Source organism: Chlamydotis macqueenii, chromosome 1 (assembly GCF_036417535.1).
Source record: "Chlamydotis macqueenii isolate bChlMac1 chromosome 1, bChlMac1.mat, whole genome shotgun sequence".
NCBI lineage: Eukaryota > Metazoa > Chordata > Aves > Otidiformes > Otididae > Chlamydotis > Chlamydotis macqueenii.
In genome coordinates, this window is record NC_141556.1 from 125,340,746 (window position 1) to 125,360,359 (window position 19,614).

The 19,614-nt window shown below is 36.4% G+C and overlaps 1 protein-coding gene across 1 annotated transcript in view; it reads left to right on the top strand.

Annotated features, from left to right (window-relative positions):
- The window catches only part of CFAP47 (cilia and flagella associated protein 47), a 315,224-nt gene that overhangs the window by 244,402 nt on the left and 51,208 nt on the right, over positions 1 to 19,614 (top strand). Inside the window, exons 56-57 of the mRNA XM_086766611.1 lie at positions 1,804 to 1,960; positions 10,686 to 10,778. Coding sequence (XP_086622737.1) covers positions 1,804 to 1,960; positions 10,686 to 10,778 — 250 coding nt within the window. The remainder of the gene's footprint in view (positions 1 to 1,803; positions 1,961 to 10,685; positions 10,779 to 19,614) is intronic.

The following is a 19,614-nucleotide window of genomic DNA, read 5'->3' on the forward strand; positions in this document are numbered from 1 at the left end:
TCCTGCTTTCTGAAAACATGGTCTTCTGGCGTTCTCATACCTGTGTTCAAGTCCTTCAATATAAGCCTGCAAAGTGGGCTCAGCCTTTCATTTACATTTAAATTCTTGAGACCAATGTGGTAAGAAAGTACATGAGTCAGGAACACAAATGCTACAGCATGCTGGCTTGGCAACTGTTGGGCAGTTTCTTATTGTCTACGACCAGCAATGGTGCTTCACCAAAGAGTTAGTCCTGTGCTGCTTCAAAGTCTGTACAGAAGCAGCGTTGTGAGTGGTGCTACCTTCCTGCTCATGAATCTGTAACCATAAACACGTTATAGGTCACGTATAAGTCAACAATAACAAAATAAAATGTAATTTAAAAGGGAGGTAGTTTTTTAATTCGTATTAGTCTGAGTAACGCAGAAGTCCCTGCAAACCAGGTGATATAAATCACTGTCTAAATCCTAAACAAAACATAGGCTTTACTTTTATATTCTGACTTTTAGTATTGGGTAATCTCTACATCAGTATATAAACAGTTCTCCCTCTTTTTTTTTTTTTTAATTAAAATCCTGTAGCCTTCGATGACTTTTACAAGAAAATTTCTTTCAGTAAGATTAAAATGTCTTTTTTTTTCCTGTTGAATTGAATGTTTCTTTATAAAATAGTAATAAAGGCATGCAATTTTGCTGTCCAGAGCTATTTTCTGAAGACATACGATGTGCCATTTTATTTATTCCTGTTTATCCTGAGAAGTCGCAATACATTAGTCACTTTTTACTGTAAGTATTTCCAGATTTGTTGCTAGATTTTTGAGCCCTGTCTATTACAGATTTTCCTTATTTTTTTTTTCAGACAGGCTATGCAGAAGTAAATGCAGTTTTTCAGATAATGCAAATATGTTTTGATTTTATTTATTATTTTCTATTCTCTTTGTGATGCATACCTTTTTTGAGTAATAATGAACAAAATAGATGAAAGGGTCACTTTGAGCAGTTTGTAATAAGCCTCAGATTTTAGTCTGTATTGTTATTATTTAAAAGCAACAATATCAATGTTGCTTTTTTTTAACATCAATTAAATATTTTCCTTAAAATAATGGTAGTGTCTTTATATTTACCATTCACCTTTACTGCTCATTCACTTTCAAATGTTCCATATTGAGTGTCATTAGTAACATCACTCTTTATAACCTTAAAAGAGTAAAAGTGGAGCAGGCAACTTTTACTGTCATGCTGAAAAAAAATCAATTTAATTATATTTTCCTTTTTTTTTCTGGTCTGTGATACTCTATATCTACTAGTTCTTTCCAATATTCTTGATTCTTCTGTGTATAGTGTTTAATGTTCTTTATTATCTTTGGAGTAACAATTTTAGCTTTTTGTGTGATTCTATTGCTATGCCATCAAATAATTATTTTCCTTCTTCATTTGTCTTCTGAAGAGAACTTCTCACTTCCTCCACTTTCAGGTTTTAATATATGTGCTTTGAACTGCCTTCTTGCAACCACCTACATCTTTCCATTCACTACACTAGAAGCTCTGAGTAGCTCCATGGAAGATAAATACTCTGTGCTCTGAGTAGCACAGAAGTTAAATGCAAAGAGGAGATGTAAATATCTCCCAGATTTCCAGATAGCAATACTTAGAGTAACATAGCAGCTTAAGGGAAGAAGAAAGCAAGCAAACAAGCATTAAGCAGCAGTTCACTTATAACAGAATGGAGGCATAGAACACTATAAGAAAGAAGTAGGCAAAATGCCTTAAAATGCATAGATCTGACTTGTCAAATAATAAATAATGACACATGTTTAATCTACAGCTTAAAGAGTGGATATTTTACCTTTCGGGAACTGGTCTTCCTCCTCAGCTGATGCAACCAAGCAGCATAAGTGCATGCATTGGCCAGTGTTCTTCTGTCGTCATACCCTTCAAAAATCCCACTACTGAAAACGTGGTGGTAGACATCATGCTGACAGGTACAGGGGTTTGGATTTTTTGGGGGTGGGGGGAGGAACTTAAGCTCCTTGAGTTGCATTAAAAATATGAGTGAGATGTGATTACATTTGCCTCATTCTGTTTCCTGGCCACAGAGGTGTTGTGTATCGTTCACGTCCACCCTTAAAAGCTCTGTAGACTGTGCTGTGGGAGCTAAGAAATAACACAAACATTTAACAATTGTTCACAGCAGACCTCTTAGGTCATACAGCCTCATGTATACATGCAGCTGGTTGTTGGCTATGGACTGCACTGTAGCATTTAGGCAATAGGAGACTCCTAGGGTGTGTTTTGGGAGCTGTATGTCTAAGTCAAATAGCTAATACTTTATTTTGGTTTTGTTCGTCAGTTATTTTCCAAAATATTTTATATTATTTTGTATTATATCAGATTCTAGATAGCTAAAGAAGTTGGTAAAGGCAAAATATTTGAGTCTCCTTGATGACAGTAACAGGGCAGCTAATGCAGCAGTTGGCAATCAGTGCACATACAGAAGGCTCAAAAGTGCTGCTCATAGTAGAAAAGGGATGGGTAAATGTTGTCAGCACACCACAGGAGCCACTTTCAGCCCCTGGATGGTGCAATCATTCCTTCTATAATTGACATGCATGTCCTGAGGGTGGATGCTGCAACTCTGGGCCCAGAGTTCTTGAGGCTTCTCCCTGGTACCGCTCTGTGAATGGTAATGACCTTGCCAATTAGACATGTGCTCTGGTAGACTTCGTGCAGTGCCAGATACAGGAGCTTTATAGCATCAAGGTTAATGAACAAGAGATTGACAGGGTCTTTGCAGAGACTCTGCAGAAACAAGAGCCAAACCCTTGAAGGCTGAGAAGTTTGGTGTAACCAAAAGCAGATAGAAACATTAAGAAGACACAGAGTCGCAGGAATGAGGAAGTCTCCATTTCCATCTGCAGCTATTCCTCTAAAGAGTAGCTTCAGAGCTCTGGAAAAGAGGAAGGGAAAAAAAAAAAGTTCCATTGAGGAGGAAGAGCCTGGGCTGAACATCTTAAGTCTTCAGATTAGAACCAGCACTATTAAACAGGAAGCAATGAGTGCTAGTGGTTGAAGTTTTCTTCCCTCATGGAACAAAGGCTGCCAATTTCCATAACAATGTATCATCCCGGGAAGTTTGCTGCTTTCTTGGAGCTCATATCTGAGATGCTGCAGAAAAGATTGCCAAGGTTTGTCTGACCTTGCAGTTACTGTACCTTGCTGTTCATTCATATAGCAAATACATGGATCTATTCTCCCTGTACAGCAAACGAAACATTAGACAGATTGAAGGAGACCAGAAGGTTCTGTAGGCATTCTTTCCTCAAATATTTGTGCATACATTTGCACAGAGCTTGGGCAGCAAAGAGGAAAGGTAGGAAGAACAGCAATTCCACGCCAGTTGCAAGGCTGCAATGTGATGAGTCATGAAGACAGTCAGTGACAGTGTGCACAATTGGAGTATGGTTGTGGATGGGTGCAGGCTGTTTAGAAAGGACAGAGAAGGTAGATTTGGTCACTTGTATAGCTTGGGCTACTGTGACTATGAGATGATTCAGCCTATTCAAGTCTCTGTTCACTACAGTACAGAAGGGTACTCAGAGCTGGGGGAGTTTTGCAGAAAATTTATTAACGGCTCAGGAGTGAATCTTTGGGTTACTTAAGACAATAGAATGTCAGCAGAAGACCCACTTAGTGATGCAGGGACTTTCTCAGTGAACTAACATACAAGAAGGAAGCATATGCTGCTGTGAAATCAGTGCAACGTATGTGGGGTACTGAAACACATTTTATATGTGGCACTAAAAATTTATTAACAGTCTAATCAAAGTCTTAGGTCTAATCAAAATACAAATGATGAGATATTATCAGTCCAACTACAATGATACTAGCTGTCAGGGAGCAGCAAGAACAGGCTGCTCCACAAAACAAATGTGACAGCAAGACTGGCAGAGGCCTTTAAAACAAGGATTGCAATCCCATAGTTTCCCAGCAAGAAGAAAACAGCAGGTCTGGTGGCAGTAACCAATTTCAGCCTATAGTCAAATGACTGACAGCCAAGTCTACAGTGAGAAGGTGAGGCCATGATCAAGCCAGGAAATGAAGTAGGCTGGGCTTGGCAAGGTGTGTGGCCAGAGACAGTGTATCAGGACATGGCTTGGGCAAGGACCAACAACAGGAACCTGAGTTTAAATGCGACTCAAGCCAGTGGGTGGAGGCTTCAGATGTTCCTCATGTACAACATAGCTGTTTTCACAGAAGTCTGGTACCAGATTATAGAGCTGCACTGAATCAGAGCAGATCTTGAACACCCGCAGCTGCAGCCTTGTGTGTGGAGGTTACAGAGAATTTCAGAGAAGGATGGTTATTGGCTGGACAGATGAATTAGCATCTGTCCCTGAATGCAGGGCCCTGATCACTAATACTTTTAGTCTGAATTATCCAATTAATACTAATTGCTGCTAGCTGATATCTGTATCTCACATCCGCTTTGTATTTCTTCACATTAAATTATCAGAGAGAGTCATCAACATCCTACGTTCTTCACTGGGAAGGGAATGTTGATGAAATGTCAGTTTCTTCCTTCTCAGTCTTGGATCTGCTTGGTTATTTTTACATGTTTCCAAAAGGGTTTGTCACTACATTTGCTTTCGTATTGGTCCCCAGATTTAGTTTCATAATGACCTCTTTGTTTCGTTAGGTCTTTAGCATATATTGTATGATTTCTTTAGGGTAATACCACAAAATTGTACATCACTGAGCTGAAGCTGAAAAACAAATAAGGCAACAGCTGGCATTTCAGATAAGTGCTGTTACAGCTAAAATAGCTCAGGTCCTAACAAGGTGTGACAAGTCCCTGATGCTTTGCACTGTTGACTTAAGTCCCACAACCCGTTACTAGCAGTGACAATAACATGTTCCTGGCACTACATCTAGATGAGGTGGAAGGAAGAAGAAGTAACAAAAAGTGAATATAAAAGTGCTGTGAGCATACTTAGCAAAAAAGTCAGGAAGGTCAAAGCTCATCCGTTGTGAAGATTAACAGGGAAACTGTAGGCACACAAGAAGGGCTTCTAAAGGTGCACTAATTGCATAAGAAAGCTTAGGGAGAATGCAGATAGGTCCATTGATGGTAGGGGAACAGAATCAAGGGGGCCACGAAGATGGTAAAAGGGCTGGAGCACCTCTCTTATGAGGACAGGCTGAGAGAGGTGGGGCTGTTCAGCCTGGAGAAGAGGAGGCTCCGGGGAGACCTGATAGCGGTCTTCCAGTACCTCAAGGGGGCCTACAAGAAAGATGGGGAAAAGCTGTTTAGTACGGCCTGTTGCGATAGGACGAGGGGTAATGGTTTTAAAATAGAGGGGGGTAGATTTAGATTAGAAATTAGGAAAAAATTTTTTACGATGCGAGTTATAGAACACTGGAACAGGTTGCCCAGAAAGGTGGTGGAGGCCCCATCTCTGGAAACGTTCAAGGCCAGGCTGGATGAGGCTCTGAGCAACCTGACCTAGTCAGGGATGTCCCTGCTCCTTGCAGGGTGGTTGGACTAGATGACCTTTGAAGGTCCCTTCCAACCCTAACCATTCTATGATTCTATGATTCTAAGTAGTTAACGTGCAATGCAGAAAAGGCTGAAGTGCTCAATGCTTTTTTTATGCCTTAGTTTTTGCAAGCAAAACTTGGTCCTGAAGCAGCGTGTACTGACTTGGTTTGAAAGGGAGATGGGCAACTCATAGGAGAGTTGCCAACAGATTTCAGGCTGTTGATTTCTTAGAACAGATGGATGCATTCAGATCCACAAATCCAGATGAAATTCATGGGCCATAAAAGACTTGGCCAATGTGATTGTGAGACTGTGGTTCTCTCTGTGCTGATTGGGAGATGTTTCTGTAGACTGAGAAAAGGCTATGTTGTTTCATTTTAAAAATTATAGAAGGAAGACTGAGCTAGTTGTAGGTTGATCAGCCTCACCTCAGCCCTTGATAGGATTGTTAAATGCATCCTTTTGCAGTCTGTGTAGCCCATGAATTGTACATCCTCTTGCAGTCCATTTCCACGCACATGAAGGTCAAGAAGATAATCAGGAGCAATCAAATGGATTTGTTAAGTGCAAATCACAATTGACTAAGGAGATTGCCTTGTACATGGAAATAAGTGGTTATGCAAATTAGGAAGGAGCAGTGGATGTAATACACCATGATTTAGCAAGACTTCTGTCACTGTTTCCTGTAGCATTCTTGTTTGAAAGCTAAGGAAGTCTAGGGTTGGTTAACAGACCACTGTGTGGGTTGAAAACTTGGCTGAACTGTTGGTCTCAAATGATAGTGATCAACATCTTGACAGTCAACTGCTGGCTGGTAATGAGTGTAGTACCCCAGAGGTCAGCACTGAGGCCCATATTATTCAAGACCTTTATTAATGACAGGGGTGATGACAGACAGTGCAATGTAAATCAAGGGAAGAGACTGACATGATGATTGATAGAGCTTCAGTCCAGAGGTACCATGATAAATTGTGGGTATACCTCTTTTGAATTGCTCTTGTTCACTAGCTCATCATCCCTGGAGCAGCTAAAGATACAGTGAACTTTACATTGTTAATAATGCAATTTTCCTTCTAAAATGTTAAATCTTTGTATTGTCACCTCTCATTCCATCTACTCTTTGTGCTTATCTTAGCTCAGACACTTATAGAAGCACTGTGAATTAATAGCTGTGCAAACCACCCTATTTGACTGGGATGTAACTGATTATACAACCTCTTGAGGTGTAGGTGTGCATTACATGCGTGGTATGAAGGTTCCCATTGCACCTCATGGAGTCCAGCATGCTGTAATCGAGTGTAAAGTGCAAGCTGGTATTCTGATTTGTACAACCACAAAAGCAATTGTGAGAAGGAAGCTACGTGGCTTGTTAAGCATAAACCTAGTGCCAGATAGCACAGTTTAATACTCTAATATTACTAAGTATTATTTGTAAAAAAGCTAATCTAATGTGCTATTCATAAAATAATGGAGAAGAACAATCAAACTTATCCACAATGCAATTTCATCAGAAATTATTTATAGAGCTTAAATATTGTCACTAAAATCTAGTGAATTGTGACGTTATGAGAAACGTTAGCAGAACCTGCATTGTTTAAGTATTTTAGTGAAAACATAGTCACCTTTCTAACTATAGAGCATTAACTGTTCCCAGATTTTCAGTAAGAGAGACAGTGTAGAGGCAACTAGCTTACACAGTGAAAGACTAATGTCGTTTTTTATGCATCAGAAGGTTTCAGTCTTCATTTTTCTTTACACATCAGGAGACCTGACATGACCGTGATCTAATGTTTCTGTGATCTGTGGAATTATGAAAAGATTTCTTTGAAAAACTAAATTTTGTGCTGTGATCTTTATGGAAGTAAAACTATACTTGTCCTTTAAAAGATGTCTTGAATTTGTTAATCAATTTAATATGTAATGCTCATTTTCTAATTCAATTGCTGCTGGTGACCTGTAAATAATGTTTGTTTATTTTTAATCACAATAAGATAGTTGAGTTTTGCATTCAAGCTGTCTTTAGACATGGTTGTGCATGCTATGATTTGCTCTCTTTAGGATTGTTTACTGTAATTCCTATTTCTTTCTTTCCAGAGGAAGAGAAATCTAGTCTTATAAGCAAAGTCATGAATACATACGTTCAGCTTAGTATTTCTGGCCCTTACATATTCTGGTAAATAATTTCCATAATGGCCTATATGTTTAGTTGAACTTTCGTGTTCTCAAGACATCGTTTACCTGGAAAGGAAGCAAATAGTATTTTAATATACTAAGTTTTATATTGAGTATACCATAGCAATGCAGATATGTTAGCCCAGCGTACAGTAAAAGCTAATTAACTTGGGGTTTTTTGACATTAAGAAAGAATTTACCATCCCACAAGACTAATCAGTTTGGTGAGAAAGTTTTCCTAGTATGAATACATTACTTCTAGTACACTTCCTTTCCTACCAAGAACTGAATTTTGGTAGTTCTGAACTTATTTTCCCAGAAATTTCCTTTTTTTTTTTTATTTTTCCTGCTTATTTTGCTTGTCCAAAACTGAACATTATTTCAAGACCATTTGCAGTCCTAAGTTATGGAGAAGCCTGGATCTCTTACCCATGTTGTGATGATCTGCACTTTATTTTTATGTGTTTTGACATGAAGAGCCTATTTTTGTCCTAGGATCTCTCGTAGCAGTACGAGAAAACACTTGAGGAAGTACAAGCTAATTAGTAATGACAGTAATATTACTTCAGACGTAACCGTAGTAACCTTCCATCTGAATTAGTTAAACATAAACATTTCAGTCGAAAACTGAAAGTAGTCTTAATTTATTACTTAAAGAGTGACAGGCTATTAATTCTTAAAACCTGTTTTTGCCTGAAAAATATTAATCCAAAGAGCAGAAATGACTCTACCAGCAGGAAACTCAAACTCACAGAAGTTTTTAAATCCACCTCTGAGAACAGCACTTAAAACTGTAGGTTTAGTAGTGTAAAACACAAGCTGCTACCATTTTGAAACCTCTTAGCTGGTATTTTAGCATTAAAGCAAGTTACTGGGATGCCTTCCTTTATTCAATCTTGTGCTTTATTTTATCGTCACGCTCGTTGCTGGTATTATTGGAGGCCAGAGAGAGGGCAGAATGGAGAAATCAACAGAAAGTAGCAAGTCAGAAGGCAGAATGAAATGTTTGATTGATCTTGATCTTTACAAATTATGTTTCAGACCATATGCCACTTCTTAAGGAATTACAAGTGGCAACAATGAGAACAGAGCATCTCAGTTGAAGTGTACAAGCAATAAACATCAACATTTATAGATTTACTTAATGCTTTGAAGAAGATTACACAAGTTATCTGCATCTTGTTTTCAAGTAACATTCCATAGGCAGTTTCTGCCCTAGATAGATGTGAAATTATGTTTAGAACTGCATAGTTGAGGAATTAAAATATAAATTAATGGAGAATTGTCGTATCTAGACCATTTCTGAAGCTGTCATTTCCATTTCTGAAGCTTTGTCAAACCCAAGAGCATTATTTCTCAGAAAAGTTGCTTTCTGAGAATTTTGACTGATATTGTAGCACAAACAGTCCTTAATTATAGAGTAAGTAAAACTACCCACTATCTGATAATTTGCAGTGAAGGGATGAAATCTTGGCCCTCTTAAAACTTGGTGTTTTCTTACTGAATTTTGTAGCAATACATTTTCTTCCCAGGATTTAAGTATCTATCTGTTGCTTAAATCTGCAGCTCTTATTCACCTAAGCATTCATAGGACATTAAGAATATTAATGGGAGTAATGTTTGTTTGACAGCATATAATTTTCCCCAATGTGAGCCAATGATCACAGCAACAGAATATGGAAGCTCTTTTTACAGATGGTTTAGCGATTTGTACTAGTTCAGTTTTTTCAAGTTGAATGTTACTACTCCTCTGTAAATACCACTGCATTTCTACTAAGACTTTATGGAAGCAAGTAAATTGATATAAATAACTGATACTACTGAAATCTCCAGCATAAGCTGGACCCCACAGAGATTACCCGTATAAGAATGGTCCCTAAGCATTTGTGGTTCATTAATAGCTATAATGCTTTATTTTGGTTGATATGGATAATTTAATTTCAAGTTTTGAATGGGTTAAATGTATTTTGAAGTTTCAGAAAAAAAAAATGCAACTTTTTTAGAGAATATTCACTTCAAAGTTTGAAGGACTATGATCAAATAAAAGATTAAAGCTACAGAGGTAATTAGGAATTGGATAAAGGAGGTAAATTGGTTCTCTGTGGAATAAAGTGTTATCTGTGTTATCAAAACTGATATCTGGGGCAGTGTTTAAGATTGCTTTTGGTAAGGGTGTGTGAACAGTTGTATTAAAATAGCTGTCTCATATTGTTGGTTGTTAAAACTTACCTTAAGTCCAAGATAAAGTTTCATGCACAGTAGCTTGGCCATGTCTTTTTCCATAAAAAGAGTTCCAAACTAGGATTCCCACAAATGTGTGTTGCAAAATGTTTTCAGACTGCTTTCTCTGGCTTTATTATGTAACTGAACTAAATACTCAAAGGCAAGTCTGCTACTAACAGTTATTTCTCTTTCAGGCAATATACGTTGCACGTAAGTATTATTGCATATATTTAAGTCAGTATTAACTGACAGTAATCAGTGAAAACAATAAAAATAATGTCTAAATCCTCTGTCTCTATGAAGTAATTTGTTAGTTGATCCCGCAACTTGTCATCAAGAGAGCAATTTTTGTGTGGTCCTGTTGCTGGTCCTGAAAGTGTTTTTCTCAAGTTTTCTCTTACATGTTTCATATCACCATGAGCATCCTCGACTATTTGATTTTTAATCTAGAAAACAGGTTATTTTATAATCTATAGATTTTATTTAACTGAAAACATTTTAATCTTTGGATTTTCTTGCTGGTGTGTTATTTTATTTTAATTCTATTTAAGAAGATCTCCATATTATATCTATACTTTTATCCATCACAATGGGGAAAGTACTGAGAGAACCTTTAAGCAAAGGGGGAAAGAAAAGGCCCATGCACTCCCATTTGAGAATGTCTTTTTTAAAACCTCTGTCTCTGAAGCTGTTTTTTTAGGAAACTTGTTCAATCACTTTTGACTTTTAAACGAGTTTCCCTGAACGTTTTTTTAAATTTTTATTTTTTTTAGATCAGGAGCCGTCCAGTTCTCTCAGTGCATCTGGCCTATCCAAGTCCACCAGTAAGGAATCTGTATTCCATCTTCTGATTAAACAACCACGAGGTATGTAATTTCTTGAGTTCTACTTTTGAAATTTTTTTTGAATTTTTTATGAGATATAATTTTTTATAGTCTCTGAAATCTAGAGTGTGTCTAAAATGTGTTGTTTTGATGAGTGCAACTCATCCGTTGATGTGTTGAATTTGACTCCTTGTGGAAACAAGAATTAGCTCCGTGTCAATGAAATTTGTTTGTTTTATTTAAAATAAGTAAGTAAGTAATAATCAGAGGTGCATCCAGTAAAGTACCTCTGAAGTGTGTATTGTTCATTCTTTGGCAGTTATTTTTTTCTCACCCCTGCAATGATTTTCTTGCACATTTGAAACATGATTTTTTTAATAAGTAATGTCTTACTATCAAAGCACAAATGTCATGTGTGATGTCAAAGTGATGATATGTAAAAGAAGCAAGAGAGATGCAACTTGACCTCATAATAGGTGCTACAAATATGATATAAAAAGGGTAAATGAGCCCATATAGTAATGCAGTCGTGATGTATTCCTAGGAAAGGCTTTGAATTAAGAGATTAAATTCAAATATATATAGTTGTATTTTAGGATTGTCAAGATGAGCAACACCAGTATAAAAATATTTATTAAATTCTAGGTAGAAAAGCATCAATTGTTAAAATTATTTAATTTAAATTGAAAAGCTACTTAAAAGATTTTTTTAATAAGAAATTGTATGTTTCTGTAATAAGTGCAAATGTATAGAGTTGAAGATTAATATTTTAAATATATTTAAACTATTGTCAATACTTATTTAATCAATTTATCCTGCAACAAGTCAGTTTCCTAAAACTTGAAACAGCAAAAAGGAAAAACATGTAATTGCTAATAATTTTATTTTTAAAATAAAATTTTCCTAGTTTGGAGGATTGGTTAAGGAGAAAAGGAAGGGGTAAGAATATAAATTAATTATTTATTCATAATAATCAGAGGAGGGCCACGAAGTTTATCAGAGGGCTGGAGCACCTCTCCTATGAGGACAGGCTGAGAGAGTTGGGGCTGTTCAGCCTGGAGAAGAGAAGGCTCCAGGGAGACCTTATAGCAGCTGTCCAGTACTTAAATGGGGCCTACAGGAAACACAAGGAGAAACTCTTCAGCAGGGCCTGTTGTGGAAGAACGAGGGGTAGTGGTTTTTAAGTACAAGGAGGTAGATTCAGATTAGACATCAGGAAAAATTTTTTTACAATGAATGAGGGTGGTGGAACACTGGAACGGGTTGCCCAGAGAGGTGGTGGATGCCCCATCTGTGGAAAGGTTGAAGGCCAGGTTGGACAGGGCTCAGAGCAACCTGATCTGGTTGGAGATGACCCTGCTCCTTGCAGGGGGATTGGACTAAATGACCTTTAAAGGTCCTTTCTGAATCTAATGATTCTATGATTTTAATTAACAATTTATAACTGCTTTTGCTTTTTACTGAATTATCAGAAAACAAAATAGGAAATACTTATCACAATTATTTGGTTCTATATATGCTTATCTTTCTCTTCAGACTTGCCAGTCCTATCAAGTGGTTTTTTTTTTTTTCTTTCCTAAGACAATTTTTCTGTTGCAAATTACTCTTTTCTGTATTTTCATATGGTGTTCCTGATAATTTCAAATGTGACAATAAAATCTAGAAACGATAAACCTGAACTGTCTGGAAAGAATTAAACTATTTAATTTTTTCTTCTGTAATTAAATTTTAGTTGACATTTTCAGTAACATCTGATCTGAGATAGGATAGGAAATGAGTGAATTGCCTTTAGTGTTGTAATTTTGCCAAAAATTATTTTTGACTTGGTTTATTGGTTTATTTAAGCTTGGTTTATTCAACTTAGCTAGTGTTATGGTAAAGCTTAGAATTAGACTATTTTAATTATTACAAGTTATTCATTGCTGAATTGTAAGAGATAGGTAGATTTCTGTGTTTACACAGAATATTTAAATATTTTTCGTAATAACTGTTTCTATAGATTACTTCTCATATATGGTTTTCAATTTCAAAACACACAGATAAATTATTCATATCTTAAATTATTTAGCAAATAAAATAATTTTCCTTGCTATTATCCCACACAAATGTATGTGTGAGCATCCCTTTCATGTTAATATAGATATCAGAACAAGCCATACTGTTTTTCTTGAAGAAATTATATCTATCTCAAATGAAAGACTTGAGTTATAAAAATGGAGTGAAGGTGACTTGCTTTCAATTTCATTCAAAAATTTGCCACACACCATGATTTTCCTGAGAATGTACTTGCCACACCTTTATTTTGTAAAGGATATTGCAGACCTTGCTGTTCTCAACAAGGAACTGTTTTTGTTTTCTCTCCTTGAAGCTTACCATGCCTCAACAGAAGAATTTAGATGAAAAAAAAAGATGTAAGAATTTATCTGGATGTCATATAATTTTCTACATGTACATTTTACACAGTCACATATAAAAGTTGTACCTGTTGTCATGAGATTTTAGTTATTTTTTTTCACAGAAGTGGTGAGGAAATGTCCAAAACAATGTAATTCATGTACATAATGAAACTGACAGAGCAATCGCTTGGCAGAAATATTAGAGCAGCAAACCAATCTTCATAAATTGTACTTTCCACTACTTATTCTTTTGTATCTATCTTAAGTATTTTCATGATGGAAATCTTGTGCTCTGAGGATTCTGCAGCCTAATGTCCCTTATTGAGAAGCCATGAGACTGGTGAATGCGTGCCTTTTTTTGCACCTGATCTCACTCACAAGTCAGTGACAGTGGAATCATGTTAAAAATCATTTTAATGGAAAGACTCTGTACTTCTTTATCTCTACACTTAACAGTAGATGAAGTGTTGATTGGATGCAAGTATTACTGCTTTACCACTGTTCCCTAAAATGAAGAAAGAATACCTTGAAAAGGTGTTGGAACCAGATCTTCTTAGTAGACTTGCTGGAATAGGATTACTACATCTTTTTATGACCAACCTGTATGCTTGTGGAAAAACTGTGCTTGCTGCTAATTAATTCCTTGTTCTTTCCTCACTAACTCAAAAAACTGAAGGGAGAAATTGAGAAATAGTGAATAATTTTTTTCATCATACTTCTATAAAAAAAAAAAAATCAAAATACTAACCATGCTGTGAAATTGTTACTTTTGGTAGATTATTCTTTTTTTCCTGCCTTGGCTTCACAGTAGCAATATGAGTCTTCTGGACTGCTTGATACTGTTTGCCAGTAATGCAGACTGCATTACTTCATCTAATCCTAATACTGAAGCTGTGACCTTATTTTGCATTAAACCTCCAGTCATTGCATTTTATGTGATGTTCCAAGTGGTCAATAAGCCTGTCTGTCGTGAACAACTCAGTGCAGCATCAAACAAGACCCGTAAATGGGGCAGTTAGCTGAACCTAGTTTCTTAGATCTCTCTCTCCACATTTCAGCACAAATTTTCTATTTGGAAACTTCCATATTTTAAAGCTGTAATGTCACCTGTTCCATGTTAATATCTTTTCCCTTTCTATTGAGATCTCTATGATTAGCTATTTAATTTTGCCTTCTAACTTTGCTTTAGTGTAAAATATATATATATTTATTAACTATCTCAAGCATTTAGGAAGGAAAGATAAAATATACTTGGTAAATGTATACACTGTTAGGGAGACATTTTTCAAAAAAGCTACCTGCAATTTTAAACTACTTCAATGGCAATCAAATTTGAGATATTAAAATTCTGTGTATACACTTTGGAAGTACGTTACTATTACAGTTTCATATTTTATTCAACAACTCTTGAGAAAGCATTTCAGTGTACTTTTTATGTCATGTACAGTCCACTATGATTATGGATAATTTTAAAATGCATTTAAAACTTTTAAAATAATTTCATCTAAAAAACAGCATAAATTTTGTTGAGCTCCTCAGGCCGTTTCCCTAAAAAGACTTCATTCTTTAATTCTATACTTACTTGCATCTGTTTTTTTTCTTTCACTGATTCTGCATGTGTAATTTGTTTCTTCTTCTGATTGATTGCTTTCAAAGACTGAAAAACAATGAAACTAACATCCTTGATTTTCCTGGTTGTCTTAGTTCCTAGGAAGACTCTGTCTCTGTCTCTTCCATAATGCTTTCTTTATTGCAAAATAACTTGAAGAGCTAGAAAAAAAAAAGAACTGTGAGAAATAGTTCTCCATTCTAGCAAATTATTTTGAAAATATGTTGGAAAATGCTAAGCTCTCTTTCCTTTTCCATGTTTTACCTGCATTCTGTGACCATGGTTTGGTCACTCATAACAAGCAGAAATAATTTTACACTTGTCTTAGGAAGTAGTCAAAATTCATATAACGGATTCTGTAGGAAAGGGACATTCAAGCAATAAAAAAAACCCCCGAACAATCAGTATTTATGCAATACTATCCTATTTTTATCTTCATAAACAGTTATTAATAATGAATTAACTGGAGAAGAAGGACATACACACTGAGAACTCATTGCAAACCAAAACGAAATAAGTTAGGATAATTAGGAAATTTACTTTAAAAAAAAAAATTATTTTCCTTCTTTTCAGGGTTTTCGATTCAAGATTTCCTTCTTTTTGGCACATGTTTTCACAGGGAAACTGAAGGAATTAGAGTTTCATTGAAATATTGGAGGATTCAGGTGCTTATCTTTGGACTTCCGTAGTCTAAGTATTTTCCTGATTTATGTATTCAAGTCTTCCTTCATTGTGATGAACTTTTGCTACTTTTCTTTAGTTTTGATATTCTTTCATTAATGTTATTCCCTCCCCTGAATTTTTACCTTTTGAAACACACCTTCTGATTCTTTGCTTTCTTTTAATATTTTATATATCTTTTCATTTGTTGCAGAGTCCTTAAGCTACTACTGTCATTCTTTCTCTGTTTTTACCATTCTTATATTCCAAGGCTTTGGTATTTTCTGACACCTTACCAATTTTCTCAGTAAAATCAATCCAAAGTTGTGGTGTGTGTTGTGCCACACTTAATTAGGCTTTGCATCACAGGCAGGTGAACTGCTACTCTAAAGATTATGTATACCTTTGAAGAAATTACTGTTTATGCTCACTACCAAATAGCAACCTTCTTGAACACAGTGTATGCAAGACAATGACTTTCCCCTTTGGCCATCTTTGGCCTGTCTGCATGACTGTTGCCTTGTTTAAACCTTCAGGTAGCATTTTTCTTGTTCTGTTACCTCTGAACTGCCATCATGGTACTTGGAAGATTGCAGAGATGCAGATTTGCTTTGTGAAATTTTCCAGTAGAAGGGAAGGCATGGGACCCCTTTCTACTCCATGTACATGGCAGTTTCCTGATTGCTGAATCACCTTGGCTTGCCTCTCTCACTCAGGTGAAACCATTACAAAAGAGTGGTCTCGTGCTCTAGGTGTCAGAGAAGCATGCTTTTATAAAGAGGGTGTCAGTACTGGGACATAACATGGCAACATGAGTGGTGCAACCTAAGCCGTATTTATTGAGAGAGAGACATGCTGACAAAGTCAATGCATTCCAGCTGGCGGCATTCTTGGGTGCAGGTTGTCTCTGCTGTCAGCGTGGGAGAACTTGGAGAGCCCTCTAAAGCCACAGCGCATCTAAGACTTACCTCATGTGGAGAAAATCAGTAATCAGCAGGGACATTGTTGTGTCTCCTTTTAAGGCACTCCTGCAAACTAACTGAGTGAATTAATAGTTGAGGAATCTGTGCTCAAAAATATTCTTACAGGAAAGCCTAGTTACAGGCAGTGGGAATTATATTGCTGATTAGTGTTATGCTTTTCAGCACTGACACAGGTACGCTTGGTATATTGGTACATCAAAACATGAAATGTTCTAATACAATGAACAATAAAATTTAAATATTTTTCTTTGTACTTTTCTGGAATGTCTTTGTTATATTTTAGATAAATTTATGTATTTTTTAATATACATTTTATATATTTTTGTAGGGCCTGTTATATGTACTCTTTTTACTTTCTTTACAAATTATGTGGTGTGGACATATTTTTATGTGTTTTTGCAAATCCAAGCAACTGTTTTAGTGAAATAACTTAATGAAGTGAAAGGCAGCACTGTAAGAATAAGCAGAAAGTCTCTGTTACTGTTCTTTTAAAAACAATTCCTTGAATTGAAGGAGTAGAACAGTACATTCCCTTGACTATATAAGGAAATTATTTATCTATCAGCATGTTCTCTTGATGTTGCAAAATGAGAAAGAGGAAAAAAAGATATTCAGGATGCAAGTAAAAGTAGGGAAGACATCAGTAGCCCATCGTTTGCATTGTCTCATGCAAATCCACATAAGACTTCCCATGTGGATTTATAATGGAAAACAGATTTTCAAGCTATAATTGCCTCACAGATTTAAGCTAGGCCATGCAGTAGGTTTCATCAGAATCTCATGATTTATTACTGAACATCCAGAGTATAGCACTTCAGAGCAGTTAAACTATGCAAATCAGCCTCAGGGGAGGCTGTTATTTCACATTATCGTAGCCTATTTCTCTATTTAAAAATATCTGCTCTGTTTTAGAACTTGATAAGAAATTATCTCCTTTAATTTCAATAGAACTAGAAAATGAAAAGATTATTAATTCTGACTTAGAATAGCATATTGCTGCTAATCTATTTGATAACAGCTGTGGATGGACAAGATGGAGCCAGAATGTGTCCTTGAATAAGACAGAAGTACTTACTTCCTCTCCTCCCATTTTCCTGCTTCTTGCTTCTCTTTAGGTAATAAACCATGTGAAAACTCCAGAGACACAGATTTGTTTCACCCTATAAATTAATCAGTAAATCTATGCCTAGCTCTAAATTGGTTATAAAAAATTATCGGCACTAATCTTTTGTTTCCAGTCACATATGCACAGTGGGGAAATTGCCAGCAGTATCAAACAGTTGTTTCTTGAGGAGCAGAACTAAAGAAGATTGATTTTCTAGACTTCTGTCTTATATCAGTTTTTCCTGTCCTCCTCTGCTCTTGGAATAATCACAGCATGTCTCTGTCTCACATGAATTAATCTGTGCAAGACCCTTCCATTTCCATGCTCCACCCCAAATATGCACTAAAGACCAAGTTTCCCCCCTTCCCTAAACTAGCTAGTAATTTCCTGACTGAGAACTACAACTGCTGAGTCTGCTGTAGCGTTTCTTCGTTGAAGTTTCTAAGTTGACTTTACTTGTCTATCCTGCTGTTGAGTTTCACAAAGCATTGAAGGAGTGTGGGAGATCTATATCTGACTTCACTGAAAGTGAACAGAAGACTAAAAAAGAAATGAACAAAAAACCTCCAACCCTACTGGTTTTGATATTAATCATGAAATATATGGAAAGATGGAACAATTACACAGATTTTTTTTGTCCTAAAGAAGAGGCTGAAAACAATGATAGGGTTCTTGAAAACATTACCTTAACACACTGTATTTTTAAATTAGGAGGCATGTGTAGGAAAGAAATTGAACCTTTTGTGTAGAGCTTTCGGAGATGGAAGATCATGATAAAATTTGATGTTTCTCCCAAGATGTTCTGAGGCGTTGAGGGGAAGAAGAGCTAGTTGGTTTGAACTTTAATGTTTTTTTTTATGTATTTGTTTTAATTACTATATTCTGTCCAGGAGAGAAGAGGCGATTTAAACTTATCTTATTAAGTAACTGTCTGGGGCACAGATTTTATTTTAAAGCATCAATGCTAGAAGGCAGTACTGAAACTGAGCTTTCAACCTTGACGTTTTATGCCTTAAGAGTGCTTGATAATTACAGTGTTGTATTAATGTTCTTTTTTTTTTTTGCCTACACTGGATTTTTCTGGAGCTCTTTTGTAAAATGTTTTCATTGATTTTTTTTCTTTTTTTTTTTAATGAAGAAAGAGTCACAAATATATGACAAAAGCTAAGGGAAAGTCAAATTCTATATGTAGTATGCATTCAGTGGCTAAACAACAATTTCTACCCACAGTGGTAACACAATTTTTCTCAATAAAGTGGCTCACACTTTAAAGTCAGTGAACCCTTAAGACTTTTCTTAATGAGATTTGATAGGTACATATTTCTGTTGCTTTCCAAAAATGTTCTTACACTGCAACCTCAGTTGGAAATGCATGAAATCTCAATCTGAATTGCAGTCAGCATGGAATGGAAAGGAACGTTGTTTATTTTTTTTCTTTTTTAGTTTAGTCACAAAGTCCTCAGGACTAGTTGTTTGAATCGGTTAGGAAAGCTGTCAGAGTGTGCTGGACATACAGTTATTTATTTTCTGCTTCTTGGTGGCATCAGTGTTAGCTGGGCTTCAGTTTAGCAGTATACATGATAGTTAGATCTGAAATTGTTGCCAGTAGCATAAAAAAATCTTGCTGAATTAGTTTTAAGAATTTATTACGTAACATGAAGGTTTAACATTTAAGAGGATCTATGATGTAGTGAAAGGCTGAGTATGGTTAAAACCAACCTGAACCTCAGACTGTGAGAGGTAAGAATCCAGCAGACTTTGGGGCCACAAAAGTTCTCTTTCCCCTTCTGCTGTAGCCAAATTTGAGCCAGGGGCTTCTCCTGCCTGCCCCGCAGGCAGGCTGAGCAGCGAGGCCTGCAGACAGACCAGCAGATGCACACATACACCCAGTACCAGCATAGCCAACCGCTCAGATCAACCCAGAGAGCAGCGCCTTTGCCAGCACACCCGTAAAAACAATTAGGACTCATGTAAATACGAGCAGCATGGGCAGCCTGGTGCAGTTGCTGGAGCTTGGCTGATGAGGGTTGAACTGCACTGGTGGTACATATGCACACCCTCACTCCATTGATCCACTAACACCCACTCAATCCTTTTTTTTGAGCATGGAATTCTAAGTTTCTCC